The following is a 17,285-nucleotide window of genomic DNA, read 5'->3' as shown; positions in this document are numbered from 1 at the left end:
AAAGAACCTATTTGCAAGCACAAACACATCATCGCGACCACACTGATGCAAATATAACAGTGCCACAATTGCAGCTAGCACACAGGGCCATGAAACTTACATGCGTGACCAATTCCAGAGCAAAGCCGATCACAGGAAGGTCTCTAACTTGTGCCACTAGTAGCTGCAAGGCGTCCAAACGAAACAAGATGCCCTCGCCAATGTTCAACACGAGACGTTGCAGCATGGTGCAGGCAGCCTGGATACAGAGACGGGGACAGTGATAGCCCCAGGTGAGCAAACTCATGGCAGCACTTGTGTGTTTGTTTGTGTGCGTGCGTGTGTGTGTGCGTGTGCGTGTGTGTGTTCGTGTGTGTGTGCATGTGCATGCTACCATATACACGTGTAGTCTAGGTGTCATAGACATGCTGGACTCAATGGCAGAAACGTTTATAGTACACCCATCATACATGTATATAGAATAGATTGGCAAGGAGGAGGTAGAGATAGAGATTGACCGGTGTACTGTAACTGCTTACTACCGGTACAGTACAGTATTACCTGCATAACTGGGATGGACGATGACCATTGTTGGAAAATCAAGTTCAATGACTGCCACAGGCTGTCCCCTGCCACCACAACACGCACCTTTAGAGCACCAGCCAGAAAGAGAGCAGGACACAACAGAGCAATATCAGCACACTGCACAGTGTTGAGGGAAAACACCAGTAAATAGAAGCCTATAGAACAGTACTGCCAGCTATACCAACTCAATCTGCGGACAGAACTGTTTCGTCCTTTGTGGACTCATCAGCGCAGCACAGAGAAAGTGAAGCCGAACCTGATAGCAGTGAAAAATAAATTTTCCAAAGCCAGATTTAAACCAGGCCCGGACGTACCTTGCCAGAGTGCTCGGCCTGACAAGTCAGCGAGGTCTGCATAGCGCAAACAGCAAAGGCACTACCCCACACGAGAGTGCTCAACTGCTACAGGGGCAGGAGCGAAATACTCAATCTGCGGACAGTACTGCGAGATATACCTATATGGAAAGCAAGCATGTACACTATTGTACAGTGTTGCTCAATGAAATCCAATCGCGAACGAGTCAAAATTTCACCCTGCACCAGTTCTCATCCCAGTGTCCGCCGCACCGGACTCGCACCATAGGAATACATTGAGCAGCCCTGGAGCCCATAACGTTTTGACGATCAACACAACAGGGATGGTTTCTTCATGTTTCGGAGAAACACAGTGCATGTACACGCCATAGAACACGCCGTAAAACACGTCATAGAACATAGAGTTGGGTGGTGTCGCTCTACTTTCCCCTCACCGGATGAGTTTCGAGAACGGCAGCCTTTTCCTGGGCAGACATTTCACCGAAATCTTCGTGTTCAGGATCAATACGCTGGAATATAGATTTGAGCAGCTGAAGCTCAGAAGTCAGTTGTTCCTCTACTTCTCGAGAGACCTGAAGCACAGGAAAAGCACAAGACAACACCGCATGGATGAAAAAAAAAACAGTGGTTCATAACTTCACACTATAGATACCAGTATCTACTGGTTACTTACCACCATGGACTATGCTTTCTAGTCCTGGTCATGAAATATGTGCTAGGATATCACCCAATGCTGCCACACTAACACATACATATGCCCCCATCAAAATGCACAAAGGAGGTTTCTAGAGTTTGTCGCAACTCCGAGTTTCTTGCTCAATGCAATCATCAGGCGACAACTCGGAGTTGCGACAAACTCTGGAAACCTCCTTTGTGCATTCTGGGTGTACCCCCGTCACATACATGATGAATACATTTTTGAGAATAGGAACCACAATGTCATGTACATGTGCATCTCGTGCTCTTTCAGCCCACTAAGTATCACGTCAAAGTTTCACCCGTCAACAAGAACTAGCGGTCTGCAACACAACACATTTGCAGGAAAGGACGGGTACCGAGTGGAAACTCATCACAAGAAGCTGCACATCTGCAGCCAGCACCAGCATTAGTGAACACGGCTATGCAGCAGTCAAAATCCCGTTAGTTTAACGTAAAAATGTCACTCACCCCTGCAGTGGCTAGCTGCTCTAGTCGAGCCAGGTGTGGCGCACTAAACTGTTGAGCGTACAGCAAGCAATGCTGCGCTGGCAGTGACGATATCACAGAGCAGACCGCCTCAAACAGCCGTGCGCGGCACTTTGGCAGCTTGCGAAGGGTCGCACCCTGCAGCAGCAGCACCACCACCACCATAACACACAGACCAGCACACAGTAACGTTATCAGAGCAAGCCACACGACCGCAGCCTCTCCAACAGACTACGATTGGCGGCCATGGGATTTGTGCCCATTGCCATGCGAGCTTGTAAGCAAAACAGCAAGATATGATCACGACTCACGAGTACTATATACATTGTAACCAGCACGTACATGTACTCTTCAAAGTCTTCATACGATCAATCCATCCCTAATCCCTATACAGGGTGGCACAACTGAACTCCCGGGAAAGGCATTTTCGCCACAGCTGCTGCAATTGCGTCAACAAGATTGGCACGCCTTTCACGTTTTCACACAGCCCACTGCAAACAAGTAGCTATCTGCTGTTGAAGAAATCTTGTCTTGCTGTGGGGGTACACTACCACGTTGTATGATGGAAGCAGTATTCGGCGCTATGTGCACTGCTGCCTGTAGACTCTTGCCTACACTCTCCAGTGCTTGTCATAAGGTTGTCTGGTGATGGTGACGTGGACCTTGCCAACATGCATACACCCAATCGGTTGTGGAAAACTCAACATAGTACAGTGCAGGCCTTCCCAAGTTCTTGCCCTCATGACTCATGACAGACTCACCTCACACACTGCAATCAGCTGATCTAAATACGGCACCACCTCCCTCTGGCCCTCGGAGCAGATCTCAAAGATAGCATCGACCGCAGTGTATGTTGTGCGAGCCAGTTTGCCCTCTTGCAGGCCGGCCACGAGCAGAGACAAAACTGGTCCGATCAGTTCATCATGGTGTAGCAGCCATTCTGAATATGAACCTACGCATTTGTTGTACACCACACATATGCACAAACCAGGGCTCTATCTAGGTCAAAAATAGTAGGGGGGGGGGGGGGGGACAGCTGCCCCGTAACCCATTTTTCCATTTTCAAAATAACTGTCTTGCAATGCGAAATGCAACGTATGGGGCGAACACCTGACTTCACCCCAGACAAATGTGCCTTTATGAACCCTTTTGTACTGACTATCGACTGCATTTTCGTTGAATGGCATGAAAAACACAAACATCGGAAAATGAGTGTGTGGGGAGGGGGCACTTTTTCACAGGAGGGGGGGGGGGGCAAACAGAGTAGGGGGCTCACGCCCCCCATCCCCTTTGGCTAGAACCCTGCACATATACACACAGTCGTGCCCAAACCCGCGAAATACCGTACTGGCAATATATGTTGCCGCAGTGAGGCCATGAAGCGTTACATTGGCACATGTTTGCCGCACGCAGGGCGTTACATGCAAAGTCGCACAGGAGCTGTTACACAGGTTTCTATATTGCCGCAGTCCTTTTTTTGCTATTGCAGGACTTCCTGCTGCGTCCAGTTTTGAACTTTTCACCACGCGGTACACGTGCTTTCACAGTTTTCAGCCTTTTTTGCAATGAAAAGATCGCCGCACCCCGCCGGACGCGCGTTACGAACTCAACGAAAATTTGTCGCAATAGCCTGGTCGCGCGTTACGCCGCACCCCCCTGCGTTACGCGTTACGCGGCAACATATATTGCCAGTACGGTAAACAAAAGCGACACAGTACCAGTAATGCAGCAACTCACTGTGACGTCCAACACTAGAGCTGCAGGTTGGGGTGTGACTTACAGAAGAGACGATACAGTGTGCGTTGAAGCCTGGGCTCGGTCGGCAGTTGGCCCAGCGATTGCCGGAATATGTTGGAAAGCTGGTGGAGGCCGGGCGAAGACTGTTGCGACTCACTGCACATGGCATCCTCAAGGTGGACGGCTGTGTCGTTGAACGTCCTCAGCACATAGAAAATTGCCTCGACTGCCTACCAGTGCACAAGAGGACAAACCAACATAACATTCTTAATCTTCTGGTTGGTGACTTCCACCTGGCCAGCAGTAGTATAATCAAGGTAGGATATAATTATACAACCAGGGTTATAGCCAAGTTTTAACCTTAGTACCGTAAAAGCCCCTGTATACGCCCACTCGAAATTACACCCACCCTCCGTGTACAGGCCCAGTCAGGGGAAGTCAACACTTTTGTTGCAAAATAGCACCCATGCCCATGTATACGCCCAGGTATGCCGGCAACACCAGTACATGTACAGGTACTGATACCCAATACTTACTGCTATCCCTATTCCAAGTATACGCCCGGTTCCAAAATAACGCCCGTGCCCTTGTATACGCCCAGGAAATCGAGGCTGTTATTCTATACGCCCGGGGCCTATACACAGGCTTTTACGGTAATATACAATGTACAGTATAATTATACCCTGACCCGTCATCTTAAAAGACGGGTCAGTCCTTCTGGCTTAGGATCACCTGTGTAACAACAGGCCGTGAACGACTCATCCCCCCCCCCCCCCCCCCCCCCCGTGTACGTGCGTGCACGGGTGCATGTGTTCACACGCATGCATGCATGTGAACATACACGAATGTGCAGAGTTGTGATCCCAGGCATACTTTAACATTGTCGTGGCAGTGCTGAATATGTGTTCCAACCCAGGAATCCCAGGATACAGATGATTGATTACGGCATTCATTGCACGATAGTACGCCATCGGTAACGGCAGAGCGCCGATGAAATGAAGTCTTCTCAGTCAATCCTGGCTGGCAGTGGCACCAAGGTTGCATAGTATCAAGAGTACATAATCCCAAGAGTGTGCAACTCCAGCTATGGGGTCTGCGACGGCAGAACTTCACATCACGTGATGAACCCGTGCACTCTGTGCATGATAGATACTGGGTTGTACGCAGCCCAGCTTTGGGTACAACTCTCTTGTGGTCACTTTGCACTGTTTGCCAGCATAACCTTTTGAACCATGTCACGTGATGTGAAGTTCTGCCGTCGCAGCACAGCATAGAGGTTGTGCAGGCAGTTGCACACTCTTGGGGTTATGTACTCTTGATAGTATGCATACTGGTTTGTGTGACACTACTACTTCTACACGAAAGGTCGAGGCCTCAAGGTCTCAAGGTGGCGGGGTTGAAGGTGCCTGTGCTAGTTGAGTGGCGTTCTTTTGCCACTACATACAAGAAACCCTGTACTGCCCGTGTTTGCAGCAGTGTATGCAACACTAACCTGCCAGGAACACTGTGCTCCAGTGGCTAGATGCTGAGCTAGTGTATCGTGGACGAGCGTCATGCACTCATCAAAGTATACTCGTGATATCATTGACTGAAGCAAGCAAGCAAGCAAACAAACAAACAAGCGCACAGACACACACGCACACGCTCACGCACGCACACACACACACACAACACACACACACACACGCCAATGCACACGAACACACAACTACTGATACATGGAAAGAACATGTTAGCACACAAGCCCGGAGTGACACAGTCCAGCGCAGTTGAGAAAAGATCAACAACACAGAGACAAAACTGCACATCAGCCACCGACAAAGGCACAGCAGTGCAACAGGAATATGAAGAAAACCCCAAGTATGAGCAACTACACTATCCAAGCTGTCAGTGGACAAGTGGGTAAAAAGTTGGCAGTCAAACAAGTCACTGTCTGTACTGACACAGTGTCAGTGGACACGGAGCAGTTCACCACCAACACAACAACATACCGCAGTGTCAGCTGCTTCCTGTCGGAAAGAATAGAACATCTCCTCATCACCTGAACAGTCACAGTGGAAGAGCCTATGATTTAGAGGCACACCGAGATGGCCAACAAACAACAACCTTGGCAAACAATCGTCTACACTGAGCATAGGAGTGAATGAAGTAGATCAGGCATGAATTTCAGCATACAGGACTGTATACGTACATTGAACAGTGGGTATGAATCTGAGCTGCACACTCCGGGGGTTATCTGCTCACTCTCCTAGCATCCTAGCCTACATTAGGCTACCTCAACCATCCCACACGCACGCACGCGCGCGCGCACACACACAATACAGACAAATTGGCTTATCCAGGCATGCTCACTGTGTGTGTGCACAAGTGACATTGGACTGTAGATGTTTCAATACCTACTGGTGCTCTGGCCACTTACTGCCACACATTTCTTCTTGCGCTTGGCCAGAAGGAATCTCCACTTTCGAAATGAGAGCCTGCGGTTGACACAAGTGCAAACAGCACAAGCAATGAGACGCAAGCAATTGCCGTGGTTACCAATGCACAGATACACACAACTAGCTGGTTGGCCTTTCTCATCTGGGTACTATGGGATCGAGCCACACCCAGTCCAGAATCATCCACATTGTTTCAAGCGCGACACTTCACAATTGCGGCAGCAGTGGGATTCGAACACACACACACACACACACACACACACACACACACACACACACACACACACACACACACACACACACACACACACACACACACACACACACACACACACACACACTTGTTGTACTTGTTGCTCACTGCCAAACTGGTCACGTGGGTCTCCCCGGGAGAGGGGAGAGAGACTCAAAAGGAATCTTGGAAAGATGACTCAACTGGCTATTGAACCGCCCAACGGCCGACACCCCCTGAAATCCCCAAAACTCTGGGTGGACTTGAAAATGATCCCACGTATTACACACACACACACACACACACACACACACACACGCACGCACACACACGCACACACGCCGGAAACAATGCAGTGAGCTGTCCTGATGCGTTTCAAGGAGAGATTGCCGAGATCGACGTTGTGATTGGAAGGTCAAGTTGAGAGCTTTGTAGTTAGCAATACGCCATCGAACTCTTACTGGTAGTTGAATTGTATCCATGGGTTGCAGGCAGAGGTCGCCTGCACTCGTATACTTCGGTGGGACGCCTAAGTTCAGAGGTAATTTTTGGTTCAGATTTTCTTCTTGCTGAATGCGCTATAATATGCTGGTGCATGAATCCAAGGGGGGGGGGGATTCGAAATGTGAAATTTCACAGACAAACGTTGGCATTGTCTAGATATCAGAAGCAAGAGTCAGTGCTTACTTGCAATAGGGGACTAAACGTTGATGTCCAGAGAAGCGCCTTGAGATCAGATTTGTCTATTCTTTCAATGTCTTCCTGCAAAGGAGAATTCATAAATAATACGGAGGTTGAGCATCACGGATTTCACACTTGAGCTCGTGTACATTGTTCAGTTCGCAAACTGGAATACATGTACAAACCTTCCATGCAAGTGCGAAATCTGTTTGCTAATACTCTCCAAAGCATGAATTTCTTCATTGATTTACTTTTATAGGAGTAACTCAAATGCAATAATTCGCTTTGCTTTTGATCTCTGCAACAAGGAATATATTCAATATAACGTATGGTGCAGCATAGGAAAAAAGCCCTTGGATAGCCTGACTGCAAAAGTAGGTCAAGAGACTCAATACTATTCCCTGAGTTGCCACATGTTACTGAAGAATTGTCACCATGGATATGTTAATGGCAATGTGGAGTGTGGATACAATATTAGTCTTGAAAAGATTGAGATACATGTACTGGGATGAAAGTATACCTGGAATCGGCACCAGAAGTAGAGCATTCCATCAGTGCACTGTTCATCAAACGGGTAGCGTCCTGGAAGAGTTGAACATTGCTGCACAAAGAGATCGAAATGAAAAGAAGACGAGAATTAAAGGCTTACATGTGCCTGGTGATGAATACATTCTCATGCGAAATCAAACAGATCTTTCCACATTCCTCATCTCACAAGCTAATGTCAATTGATGAGCGGCTTTCAGGTGTCATGCCCACTGCCCAGACTGACTCACCGCTTCATGACTGCGACAACTTCCTTATGATTGTATGAATGACTCAATACTGAGTCACTAGCACGTCAGAAGCTGAACTAATTCCGTTGACCGGCGTGTGTACGTTTGTGGTTCGCACTGCACTCTGACCCTCGCTTGGCTGAGCAAGCACATGCTTGTACTTGCCTCTCGTGAGAGGCCTACGTCACAAGTGTAGTTGTACGACTACAACATTTGTCCTCCCAACCTCACTTGTCTGTGCTGTGACCACTTAATTTCAGAGCTAGAAGGCCACACTTCGTCCCACAAAGGAGCTGACTACCAACTTTGTGGTTGAGCAAGTGCGTGCGGAGCATCCCAGTCATAAGGTGCCAACTTCTATTCCCCTTGTCAGAACTGAGAAAAAGCACCGCCATCATACGGCATCGAATGATGCAAACCACTACATGCAAGACCGCATTAAAACTCCCTACCCGCATACTTCCATTTGCAGTCTATTGCAGTAATTTTCACTCTCTTTACATTTTATAACCAAGAAAAAAGGGAACGAAAACGTTTAATCATAGACAGTGTACAATAAGCACTAAGTCTTATTGTCTTCTTGCGTGGAGAGGTTTGCGTCATTGGATGCTCACAGTTAACGGTATAAAATTGTGGTGCAACACTTACCAGTGCAAATTTAATAAACTGCAGAGCAACATTCATGTCTTCTTGGTTTCGCCACTCAATAAACAGTTTGGAGTGGTTCTCGCCAACAGCAACTATGATGCGCGACATCTCCTGGCAAAAATCCTTTGTGAAGACAAGAAAAGTGTGCAAAAGAAAGAAAGAAGGAGGTTCTGTAAGGAGCATGCCACAAAACACAACCATCCCTACAGATCGCACACGTCACACACAACACACACACACACATCTCTACACAACATACACGCCACAATACACAATCATCTCTACACAGCAGTATTGCTTGCAGAGAAGTCCACTCTCCACCAGTACCACTTAGGAAAGGCTCAGCTTCCTACACTACAGCACTTCCCCGCTGCTTTCCAGTCCGCCATCAGCTTTCAGTGCTGTACTCATGCGAATGTGTCTTTGTGTACTTGTACCCAGAGGATTCAGCTTGTGGCAGGCTGAGACACATGGCGGGATGTGACTGGGAGTGTGCCAACCAATGTCCATCATGGATAAGAAGGCAGTGCATAGTAGTCACTCATGCCACCACAGTAGTGAAGTAGTAACAAACACGATTACTTGAGTAGTAGTAGTAGTTCAAGCCGTGCTGGAGTGCTCAATGCATACAATCATGTGCCATTACAATGTAGAAGAGCTGCCCGCTGACGGTGCCTAATGCTGGCATGCACGACTGAACACTCATCACAGTGGGGTAAACACTGTTTGCTGGACGTTGCACTACTCAACACTGGCAGCAGAAATGAGCACCTGCAGACGTGCAGTAAAACCTGCCCTAACCGGACGCCCTTGGTGCAGCGGCAACTGTCCTGTCAGGCTGATACCGTATTATCTCTAATATAAGCACGGTCCTTTATTTTTTCAATTATGTACCTCCGCCCCGTGCTATTAATGGAGACGTTCCTTTATTGGAGACTGTTCCATTATTATTTCAACCTCATTTCAGAGGCATGTTGCTATGCCAAATTCATGTCAGACACACACATTTCAGGGGTTTTTCGCCGGTACAGATAATGAATTTACACAGTGTGCTTATAATGGAGACTGAGCACTTAATTTTTTTAATGCCGCCCCAAGGTGTTCTATTATTGGAGACGTGCTATTATTGGAGACTGTGCTTATATTAGAGATAATACGGTATGACAGGATTCCGCTTGATCCGGGGATGCACGTTCGATCCACAGCACTTTGGTGCATGGAAACCTGTCCGATCAATACAGGATTCCGCTTGGCACAGGGTCCGGCAAATACAGGTTTTACTGTACATGGGTGTGAACTGTAGGCTTCAGCAAGCAATTGTGCTGCATTGACCGTGGCAGGAATCATCAACAAATTTCTCAGAATTCGCACTGGCCAGTATACTACTGTACGTACCATTCGACCTTCTGCAACGGCAGACTCAAAGTGTGCATGGATGCCAACAGTCAAGGACATGAAGCAGCGGACAGTGTTGGGAAACCTATCGAAAGCCACAAACGCAGATAAGAGGCAGACTGTGAATACACAAGTACATCAATACAAAGTGCTTAAATGCATGAGTTGAAATTCTGAGTCTGGCAGCTTGTCGACCATTGCCCCATGGGCTAAAATGTGGAAGCTTGGTGAGGCTGAATGTCAAGCCGATTCTGGTATCAACTCCCGAGATGTCATTCTAGGTATACACGGTGAAGAAGGCGGCACGATGTCATTCAGCAGCACCAACACCACACTCATACCCATACACAACATTTAATGGTCATTCCAGTGCATAAACACATGCACACTCGCACACGCACTTCACACTGGAACGTACCGATGGCTGTCACCATTGACAATGGTCTCACAGAGCAGGTCAACACAGTCCTCAAACAACTCCACCCTTTCAGTCAGCTGGAAGAAGGTGGGGAGCAACGGCTCCATGTCATTCAACGGTATTCCAAACTTCGCCCAACTGTTGAAGCACCTCAGGACTTGCATGGTCTGGAAGAGAGCATATCACACGGAGAATAAAACGTACATGTAGCCGCAGACAAAAGGCATCGCTTGGCACAGGCAAAAGAGATACTCACAACAATTTACAATATTACAGTACGAAACAGCATTTCATACTGTATCTAGGCAAAGGAAGAGACACCTGTACATGTACATACCTGTGAAGCAGGCTGTGAAAAGGACGCCTGGAGACTAGTTCCAAGAAGTTCCAAGACTAAACAGGAAAGAAAGAAAGACAAAAAGCAACAACAAAAACAAAACAAAACAAAAAAGATCGTAAATAGTTTTCCTCGGAGACGCACATGCAATCAGATGGAAAAACAGAAGAAGATTCAGGCTCCTCACAAGAAACATTTTGAAAAAGTCCACAAGTGCCTTTCATTGCCTTTCTCTTCAGTCGGTCCCTTCTAAGACAATTTTAATTTTTCCATCAAACCCCCTCTATAAGACAACATGAACCATCGATCATCGAGCCATCCGAGCAAATTCGTATCCATGGCCAGTTTGCTTTGTCTTGAAATCATTCGTGTGCGAGTGCGTGTGCACGTGCGTACACGGGAGTGAGAAAATAACAGAGGAAATTGAACCTGTGGGACAGCTGAAAGTGACGCTATAACGCATTTCGTCTACTTCGAAGTACAAACGAATTATCTCTTATCCGGACTTGCATGTACGACTGTTAAATGCATTTCGTCAGGGGAATTAGGACCGTTGTCTACTACAATATTATGAGGTCTGTCTTGTAGCCTATGCCGTAGTAACGAGGGTCGACCTGTACTATACACACTTGAGTATACTAGAACGGAATCAGATGCTCATCATGTCCAGGGGCAACTAACACGTGTGCAGTGTCACTGTCCACTCCAGTAGCAAATGCAAATGGGAGGGCAACCAAGTCTGGCAACCAAACGTAGAGATTGGAATGCAATGTCATGCACTACAGCACTCATCACCTGCATAAAATCACGTACCTGCAGGGATTGCCTGTTGAAGGCTGCAGCGCAAGGAGTTGCGGTGAGTACCTGAGATATCGATGCTGGAAAACTGTGCAGAAGGTCAAAAAACATACAAGGCATTCGTCAAAAGTTGTTGTGTGGGACATCATCGGACAGAGAGACAACGGAATACATAAGACCGTAAATCTCCTGTGTAAGGCCATAAAGCTATACTATGCTTGTGCAAATGGTCTCTTTTCGCACACCTGTTGCTACTCACCTCAGACACACTGTCGTAACATCCACCTGCCTCACCAAAGACCTATCATCGTCCGTCCACCTACCTATCCAAGCTAGTATCATCTCTACAGCATGATAATAGAGTTTCGCAATCCATGACACTGCTTTGTTTGTGATTCAGTACCGGATGTGATGCCGAAATATACCGGTACTGAGAAATTTCCCGGTCTGGCTTGAGTAGTATTACTAAAGCACTAGTTACGGTTGTGCATGTGTGATTCACAGGGACATACCTCTTCTGGAATGATTGTCAGTAAGGACAGAACAGCATGCCTGTACGCTTCTGGATTCTGCACACAGAAACACAAGCAACAGCATGCACACGGATGGAGTTGCACTATGTCACCGAGTGATTGATTGCACACAACTCGTTTTACTTCTCTGACGTGCAGGTACAGCCCATGCCGGCAAGTACATGTACTAGTAGTACATACTGTAAAGCACACTACACACACCATACTTGTACGACGATGGCAGCATGTCACAAGGAGGCGGAGGACACACGGTGTTGAGACCAGTGGTGTTCCTGACTGCAATCATACTGCACAACACACTGCGCTCCACACAACGTACTTTTCCAGCTACCTGTGTGCTTCAGGGGTGGTGTCAGACCAGGAGCGGGGAACCCCGCAAACACGTGTCCCCATCCACGAGCAGCATTCACGCTCAGTCCTAAAGAATAACTGTCCAGTCTCCCTGTTGGGTATTGCTACGAAGGTCTGGGAGGATGCCACACAATATGCACAGACCATCGCCAATCATGGGACCCTGCAGCCAAAAATCAGTCAAGCTCACGGAGAGGACTACGGACTTGTGCCTTTGTCTTGTGCACTCCTCACTTTCATCTGACCATTTTTCCTCTTTCTATTCTGAAGATGGATGTGATAATTCTTAACAAACAACTTCACATCATGCATATAGCACAACAGTATGTACATGTACTTACTGGCCACCCGGTGGCCTCAAGCATTTTCAAGGCATCAAACATAGCGACCACTTCATCGTCTTGACTTGAACCAACACGAAGCAGGATATTAGCAGCCTAAGCAAGCACACACATATGTACAAAGTATACAAAATAACTAAACTTTGCTGCCAATATCCACATTGGCATGCCGACAAGTTGCGCCGACGACACACAGTGGCTACGGAACCAGAATACGACGGGGCAAGTCAACTGCACGAGTAGCAACCTGGCCAGAGATAAGCTACTCTAAGTGCTACAAGGATTCTACTCCAAAGTTCTTTATCGCGTTGTTATCTACGTGTACCAATAAATTATTCCTGAAAAATGTGCAGGGGTGTACTACGCCACCATACACAATTACCAAACTCCCAGCAAGAACGCTTAGTCATAGCTCACCACAACGCAAAGCTGGATGTGCAGAAAGCGATCAGCTTGGTAGTAGAGGGCCAGGACCTTGAAAATCTCAGTAAGATATCCCTGGTGCCTTTCCTTGCCCATCTGGTGCCTACATCGAGCATCAAACAACACCCAGTAGCAGACACAATAATATTATAAACAGCGGAACTAGCAGAAATGCATACAATGAAAAGCAAACAAATGTGACAAACACTAGAAATTCCAACCATGTATCCAGGTATAGTAGAGTGTGTCATGATCAACACTAGTACACAAGAGAGATTGGAAGCTGTGTCGCAACTCTGAGTTTCACGTATCAATCCTAATTTTAAAATACCCGCTGGGCAGCAGACAATTAAAGCAACCATTATGGTGAAACCAGAGCCACCTCCTAGTCAAAGCTATTCCATCACTTCATGTACATGTTCTGGGAAGATCAAACTTCAAAAAAGAGAAGAGAGAGAGAGAGAGCAAGAGAGAAAGTGTGTTTGTGTGTGTGTGCTCCCTAAGCAGTTGCTGTTTGGATGGCTTGACGCTCCCCGACCAGCTCAAGGACCTCGTCTTCGTAGGAAGGACAGAATACAGTCAGACATGAAACTGTGCCAAATTGATGAATGGTTTACTCTGGCCCAGGATCGTCAGCAATGGAGAGATGCGTACCGCACTCATGTGCAGCGTCCTGCCCCGGTACCGCTCTCTTGCTTGATATGTAAACGGACATTCAAGAGTAAATCTGGACTCGGACGCCACAAATGTTCTGCTGATCGCCAGCTGCCTGTAGCGGAACAGCCGGGTGCACGTCAATGCCATGCCTGCCTTCGGTGGTTCCGAAGTGCCGGTGGACTTGCTGTGCACAAGTGCACGACACCCGCCCCGCATCACCGCCCACACCCCAGCGCATACCAATCACCAGCCATCCGTGTTGCAACCAGCACTGCGCTACCTGTGATCGCTGTTTTAAATCTGCTCCTGGCTTTCGGCGACACAATAGCAATCGTGGACGGCGTCGTGGCGGAGCGGCTTCCTAGTGGCAGTGCTGACTTCTCTCGAACTCTCTCTTCTACTCTCCCCTGTCTCGGGGGCGGCGTGGCCAAGCATTTGGCAGCTGTACACCAGGCCAGGTGTGTGTGTGTGTGTGTGTGTGTGTGTGTGTGTGTGTGTGTTATTCAGGTCTTGTCCGCTCTCGTTGCTATAAGAGAAAATCTGTGGGTGTACATCCAGTGCATTTGCAGATTTGCGAGCTTCTCTTGCGACAGGCGTATACATGGTACATGGTGTGTGTGTGTGTGTGTGTGCGTGTGTGTGTATGTGTGTGTGTTCAGCATATTTAGCTCTACACCAAGCTCAATGTAGCTAACGTGACACACCACCACACGCTCACACAAGTTGACTGTGCCTTACCATTCTCTGCCGACATATTCACGGAGGGCCGTGGCTGCGAAAAAGTGAACAACCGATGGCTGTCACAGTGGTAGCATTGAGAAAAATACAAACACAAAAATCACTTAGACGGCAATAGATGGCCCAAACATGTAACAGATACCGGTGAGTTTTCATATTGGGTTAATTTAATTTGTTTTGCTGACATACTGTATAGTCAAGTACACAGATTAGGCCTGTTCTGATACAACCCAATGTCAGAGTAAGGCTTCTATGGGAATATCATATCTACACTGTCTACATGGTCTATGGGAATCATATCTACACTGTCTATGGGAATCATATCTACACTGTCTATGGGAATCATATCTACACTGTCTATGGGAATCATATCTACACTGTCTATGGGAATCATATCTACACTGTCTATGGGAATCATATCTACACTGTCTATGGGAATCATATCTACACTGTCTATGGGAATCATATCTACACTGTCTATGGGAATCATATCTACACTGTCTATGGGAATCATATCTACACTGTCTATGGGAATCATATCTACACTGTCTATGGGAATCATATCTACACTGTCTATGGGAATCATATCTACACTGTAACCAACTGTTTAAGAAAAAAGCTAGGTTCATGTGCCATAGGTCTAGCCTCGAAATCAGGCTTGCATTCAAACAGGCTAGCATTCAAGCCAATGTTTTAACTTCTTATATTAAAGGGGAAGTTAAGGGGCTGTCCGAGGTTACCAATAATATTTTCAAAACGAAATGTTTTCGTTTGTGGGTGGGTGGGTTTGATGGTGTTTCGTTTTGAAAATAATTATTGAATGCTGATTGAGAATGCCCAGTTACTTCTGGATGTCGAAAATTGACATCAATATTTTATTGGAATTCGTTTTACCTGCAGAAAAGGTGGGTGGGTGGGTGGGGGCTGAAAAATACTAAAACTTTTCGTTTTGTAAAAACAATCGGTAACCCCGGACGGCCCCTAAGGCAAAAATTAAAATTTCACCAGTTGTAGTCTTCGGGGTGCTGAGTCGATTGGTCTTGGTCCGAGAAAGCTGAGACGCTCCCTTCCTACTTGAATCCCAATCGACCTCGCGCACTTCCACCGAAACTGGGTGACTGCGCCCTACTACTAGATGGGGATTTGTATGCAAAATGTCACTAAAAGCGCCATTTCGTTCTTATAAAAGCACGGATGACCACGATTGGCCCATATGTTGTAGTTTTTTGGACGCTGAGTCGACTGGTTTTGGTCCGAAAAGGCTGCGATGCAGCGTTCCTCCTTTATTCCCAATCGAACATAGTTGAAGAAGCGGTCACGTGCTCCTGGGTGCCCAAATCACCTGGTCACCACGCCAGCAGGCGACAACTTTCACACCAAGGTTCAACTCGAGTGACAGGACTGCACCCAAAAAAGGTCAAACAGGCTAGTAAGTTGTACCCTGCAGGCACGGTGACCAGGTGACTGGCGTACGCAGCAGCACGTGACCGCTTGTTCAACCATGTTCGATTGGGAATAAAGGAGGAACGCTGCATCGCAGCCTTTTCGGACCAAAACCAGTCGACTCAGCGTCCCAAAAACTACAACATATGGGCCAATCGCGGTCATCCGTGCTTTTATAAGAACGAAATGGCGCTTTTAGTGACATTTTGCATACAAATCCCCATCTAGTAGGGCGCAGTCACCCAGTTTCGGTGGAAGTGCGCGAGTTCGATTGGGATTCAAGTAGGAAGGGAGCGTCTCAGCTTCCTCGGACCACGACCATTCGACTCAGCACCCCGAAGACTACAACTGGTGAAATTTTAATTTTTGCCTTAACTTCCCCTTTAAAGACAGTTACAGTGTTGATGGTTGCTCATCGACATTGATCATCTATAGATGTGGCACTAGTATGGTGTTGTTGTTGGTGGTGGTGTTGTTGGTGGTGGTGGTGATGTTGTTGTTGTTGTTGGTGGTGGTGTTGTTGGTAGTGGTGGTGGTGGTGTTGTTGTTGTTGGTGGTGGTGTTGTTGGTGTTGTTTCACATCTTTATTCTCACGATAGCCAGTGGCCAATAAGAGATAGTAGTGTGAGAGAGGAGAAAGAGTGGGAAAGAATTTGGTGGGCAGGGCCTAGAGATTAATGATTTAATACTTAAAGGGGAAGTGCATCGATTTTTCGAGTATAGTCCAGAAGAAAGACAATTTGATATCGGTTCGAATGGCATATCTCTCGCTTCCATACGATAAGCCAAACTTGCCAAATCGCCAATTGTATACTCACGTTGCCATAGCGACCAGCGCAGTGATGACGTACGAAAGGCTTAGCTCCACCACAGAGAAGGTCGATCACTGCAGAATTTGGTCATTTTCAATTGGTTTATCGTATTCACGAAGTGAAAGAGAGGCTGTGTTCAATGCTGTAAGTGCAGTGAACTGTTTGTTAGTAGTCCTCTCGGTTGTGTACTGGGACGTGACACCGACAGGAGAAAGCTGGAGCGCGGAGACACCAGCAGACAAGCGAAAATAGTGACGAACAAAATGCTGAAATCTTGGTTGGGACAAATCAGACGTTCAGCATTTCCCCCAACCAAGGACCATGCCGTTTGCTCTTTCCACTTCCTGAAGATGAATGTGATGCTTCCTGGCGACTCTCCTATCTCTCGTAATATCTTCTGAAGCCAGGTGAGACGACGGGTGGTGGAGATTGACGAATGAAATAATGTCGTAGGTTTGAAAGTT

At 47.2% G+C, this 17,285-nt stretch overlaps 1 protein-coding gene across 1 annotated transcript in view; it reads right to left on the bottom strand.

Moving 5' to 3' along the window:
- The window catches only part of LOC135805175 (importin-13-like), a 41,834-nt gene that overhangs the window by 14,829 nt on the left and 9,720 nt on the right, over positions 1–17,285 (bottom strand). The window contains exons 3-22 of the mRNA XM_065319178.1: positions 14,567–14,625; positions 13,166–13,274; positions 12,749–12,844; positions 12,036–12,092; positions 11,539–11,611; positions 10,726–10,781; positions 10,389–10,555; positions 9,971–10,055; positions 8,576–8,698; positions 7,672–7,752; positions 7,158–7,232; positions 6,220–6,277; positions 5,792–5,841; positions 5,293–5,388; positions 3,844–4,030; positions 2,825–3,015; positions 2,046–2,201; positions 1,313–1,450; positions 541–627; positions 101–238 (exon numbers count right to left, since the gene is read on the bottom strand). Coding sequence (XP_065175250.1) covers positions 101–238; positions 541–627; positions 1,313–1,450; positions 2,046–2,201; positions 2,825–3,015; positions 3,844–4,030; positions 5,293–5,388; positions 5,792–5,841; positions 6,220–6,277; positions 7,158–7,232; positions 7,672–7,752; positions 8,576–8,698; positions 9,971–10,055; positions 10,389–10,555; positions 10,726–10,781; positions 11,539–11,611; positions 12,036–12,092; positions 12,749–12,844; positions 13,166–13,274; positions 14,567–14,625 — 2,082 coding nt within the window. The remainder of the gene's footprint in view (positions 1–100; positions 239–540; positions 628–1,312; positions 1,451–2,045; positions 2,202–2,824; positions 3,016–3,843; positions 4,031–5,292; positions 5,389–5,791; positions 5,842–6,219; positions 6,278–7,157; positions 7,233–7,671; positions 7,753–8,575; positions 8,699–9,970; positions 10,056–10,388; positions 10,556–10,725; positions 10,782–11,538; positions 11,612–12,035; positions 12,093–12,748; positions 12,845–13,165; positions 13,275–14,566; positions 14,626–17,285) is intronic.

Source organism: Sycon ciliatum, chromosome 1 (genome assembly GCF_964019385.1).
Source record: "Sycon ciliatum chromosome 1, ocSycCili1.1, whole genome shotgun sequence".
Lineage (NCBI taxonomy): Eukaryota > Metazoa > Porifera > Calcarea > Leucosolenida > Sycettidae > Sycon > Sycon ciliatum.
Note: the sequence above shows the minus strand (reverse complement) of the source record. Positions and strands in the feature narration are given on the sequence as shown.